General features: G+C 35.7%; 1 protein-coding gene across 1 annotated transcript in view; it reads right to left on the bottom strand.

Moving 5' to 3' along the window:
• LOC107702358 (exosome complex component RRP45-like) overlaps positions 1-2,786 on the bottom strand; it is a 10,832-nt gene extending 8,046 nt beyond the window's left edge. Inside the window, exons 1-8 of the mRNA XM_016504651.1 lie at positions 2,605-2,786; positions 2,380-2,474; positions 2,129-2,248; positions 1,618-1,720; positions 1,403-1,540; positions 1,210-1,292; positions 515-647; positions 331-419 (exon numbers count right to left, since the gene is read on the bottom strand). Coding sequence (XP_016360137.1) covers positions 331-419; positions 515-647; positions 1,210-1,292; positions 1,403-1,540; positions 1,618-1,720; positions 2,129-2,248; positions 2,380-2,474; positions 2,605-2,670 — 827 coding nt within the window. The 5' untranslated portion in view covers positions 2,671-2,786. The remainder of the gene's footprint in view (positions 1-330; positions 420-514; positions 648-1,209; positions 1,293-1,402; positions 1,541-1,617; positions 1,721-2,128; positions 2,249-2,379; positions 2,475-2,604) is intronic.
• Between the last annotated feature and the right edge of the window lie 266 nt (positions 2,787-3,052).

Here is a 3,052-nt window from a genome sequence, read left to right as displayed (position 1 = left end):
ATATATATATATATATATATATATATATATATATATATATATATACTTAATTTCAGATATTTTATTAATATGTAATTACAAAAAAAATATATATTAATTTATAATCTAAATGTTAATTATTTTATTGCTTTATATTTGCTGTAATAAGACAGAAAGAGTGATAAAAGGACTTTTTTAATTAAAAAACAGACATCTAAATTCTAAAAAATTCTAAAAAAGACGATTCTAACATCTAATTTTAAATACAAAAAAAAAAACACATTAAATGGTTACAAACAACATTAAACATTAAAAAACAACATTAAACATTAAACTACACACACATCATACCTGATTTTTCTGTCATTCTCTAAGGCTTTGTTGATGAGCTCTGTAATTTCAGAAACTTTTACGCTTGCTATTTTGCTGCATCTTAAAACCTGCAAGAAAACAAAATGCTCATGATAAATCAATGAAATGAACTAAAAACAAAATAAAATTGGACTAAAAATATATAACTAACACACACTCTTACCTGGTCTTTGAGAAGCATGATTCCTCCACTAGACTGAATGGAGCAGATCTCTCGATGTTTGTTCATGGCTATCACCAATAATCCATCCTTCACTCGCTCTTCTCGTTCACAAGGGTCCACAAGCAAATAAGAGCTTAGGAAGAAATAACAAGTAAGCAAAGAATGTAGAAAAAATCATTTCTTAAATGTCAACTGAAAACAAAACACCATGAACAGAACAAAAAGGCAAAATAAGTTCAAAATGCAACTCAATACATAGTAGTATTTGCTACAACCTTTATTTATGAAGCACTTTATACAATAAAGATTGTTTCAAAGCAGCTTCTCAGTATTAAATAAGGAAGTAACAGAATCAATGATGCAAACTTCATCAAATTCTGCTGTAAAGCAGCTCTAAAAAGACAGAAATTACTCAGCTCCAGTCAGTTCAGTAACTATGTAAAGTTCAGTATATAGAATATATAGAAGTTCAATTCAGCAATAAGCGGGTCAGCTGAAGACAGAGTGTCATTATTCAGCTCGAGTCAGTTTAATGTTTATTGCATTGTATTGTCGATGTCACAAAATTGGTCAATTATAAAAAGCAAAACTAACTAAACAAACTCTAATGCATTCCGTTTTTCCAGTTGCCTGCAGAATAAGATCAGTAAAATGTGTGTTGTTGTATGAGATTGTGTGCATGTGATGTTTCTCACCCCTGCAGGAAGAAAGCAAAGCTGACACATATCGGCATGTGATAAATGCTCAGTGGAATAGGATCTCTCTCCTCTGGACTGAACTGTTCAAAAAAAATAAATCATGAACAATAACGAATACAAAATAAAAACCACCTGCCAATCGCATACATATAAACAGCCTAGGCCTCTTTTCTGCAGTTTCAGGACTCACCACAGTTACATCTTGTCCCTGAATAGCGACATCTGGCCGCCTAAAATGTGAGAGTGCAGATATGGCAGCAATGCTGGCTGCATCCATCAAGTTTCCATCCTGATTTAACACATGGACATCAACCCGTATCTGCCAAACCTGTCAATAACAGAGGTACAGGGAGTGAAGGGACATTGCATGCGGGACATGGGACAAATGACAGGTGTGCGTATTACCTTTTCTCCTGAAACTACACAGAGAGACTCTGTGTCTATGCATTTGGAATTCCTCAGACACCTCTCAAGCTGTCTGTTCAACGTCACCAACAACTCTGACTGCCTACAGAACACACACAGAAACACAACGAGAAACACACAGGGATTAGGAAATAAGAAACCACACACACACACACACGTCTGGTCAGCTATCCTTGTGGGGACTCTCCATAGGCGTAATGGTTTTTCTACTGTACAGACCGTATATTCTATTGCCCTACACCAACCCTACCCCTAAACCTACCCCTCACAGGAAACTTTCTGCATTTTTAGATTTTCAAAAAACTTCATTCTGTATGATTTATAAGCTTTTGTACCCGTGGGGACCACAATTTAGGTCCCCATCGTGACACGAGTCCCCATGAGTCTGTGTGTAGTCAGGTTTAAGTCCCCACCAGGATATATAAACCAGTACACACACACACACACAAGAGAGAATAATTTGCAAGACTGTGTGTATATAAATGTGAACCTGTTTGGCTCAAAGGCTGGTGATGCCATGGGAGACAATTCCAAATTAAAAAACATGATGCCTTCTGTGGGACGTGAATCTTTTGGAGGGACCAACTCACAAGATACCTGACACAACACCCTGGAAGGAAAAACACGTGTTAAGAATGGGTTTTCCAAACAAAGTAGATTGTGTTCTCCTAAACAGCATGCAACTGATTATTTGTTATGACTTTAAATTCGTGGTGTAGAGAAGCAATTATTAACTGATACCTTGTTTTTCCAAGTTCCACGCTACAGCAGCCATAATCAGTTCCAAAAGTGATTTTAATATTCCGGTAATCGTATGTCTGTCTCCCATCTAAGCGCTACAGAACACAGAAATATGGTTCAGCGAGTCAGACAGAGATGTGGATTGCAGAATGACAATGATCAAAACATTAGTTTGTATTACTAATGATATCACATCTAAAATATATTCAACAAGGTGTAACTAACTTTTTTCGCTTCTATAGCTTTAAGAAGAAACAGCCTCTCGCAGTTTGACAGCGGAGTATCCCTCATTTTGACAGCTTGAATATATCACATAAACAGCTCGATCTATCGCTGCATCCTCTCGCACGCTTCATTGATTCAGCGTAGAACCGGCGCAATGTTATGACGTAAGTGTAACAGTGGCGCACGGTATTTGCGTGTGCACTGAATGAGAGCGGTAAGCGCTTAGTTTTGGATGTGATTAACAGTAGGTCATATTGTGTGAAATGTCATGTTCCACCAAAAGCACACAAAAAAAGAAAGAATGACAATTAAATACATAATATATAAATATATAATTCAGTATTGAAAATGAGATGTAAAAAGAAGATGTAGTTGCTTTCTCACTTTCCGTTCAAGGTTTAAAATAATATATAGGCTAAAAAAAGTATTTTTTATTTTTTTTTTATTA

Source organism: Sinocyclocheilus anshuiensis, unplaced genomic scaffold (assembly GCF_001515605.1).
Source record: "Sinocyclocheilus anshuiensis isolate Anshui unplaced genomic scaffold, SAMN03320099.WGS_v1.1 scaffold86, whole genome shotgun sequence".
Taxonomy (NCBI): Eukaryota; Metazoa; Chordata; class Actinopteri; order Cypriniformes; family Cyprinidae; genus Sinocyclocheilus; species Sinocyclocheilus anshuiensis.
Note: the sequence above shows the minus strand (reverse complement) of the source record. Positions and strands in the feature narration are given on the sequence as shown.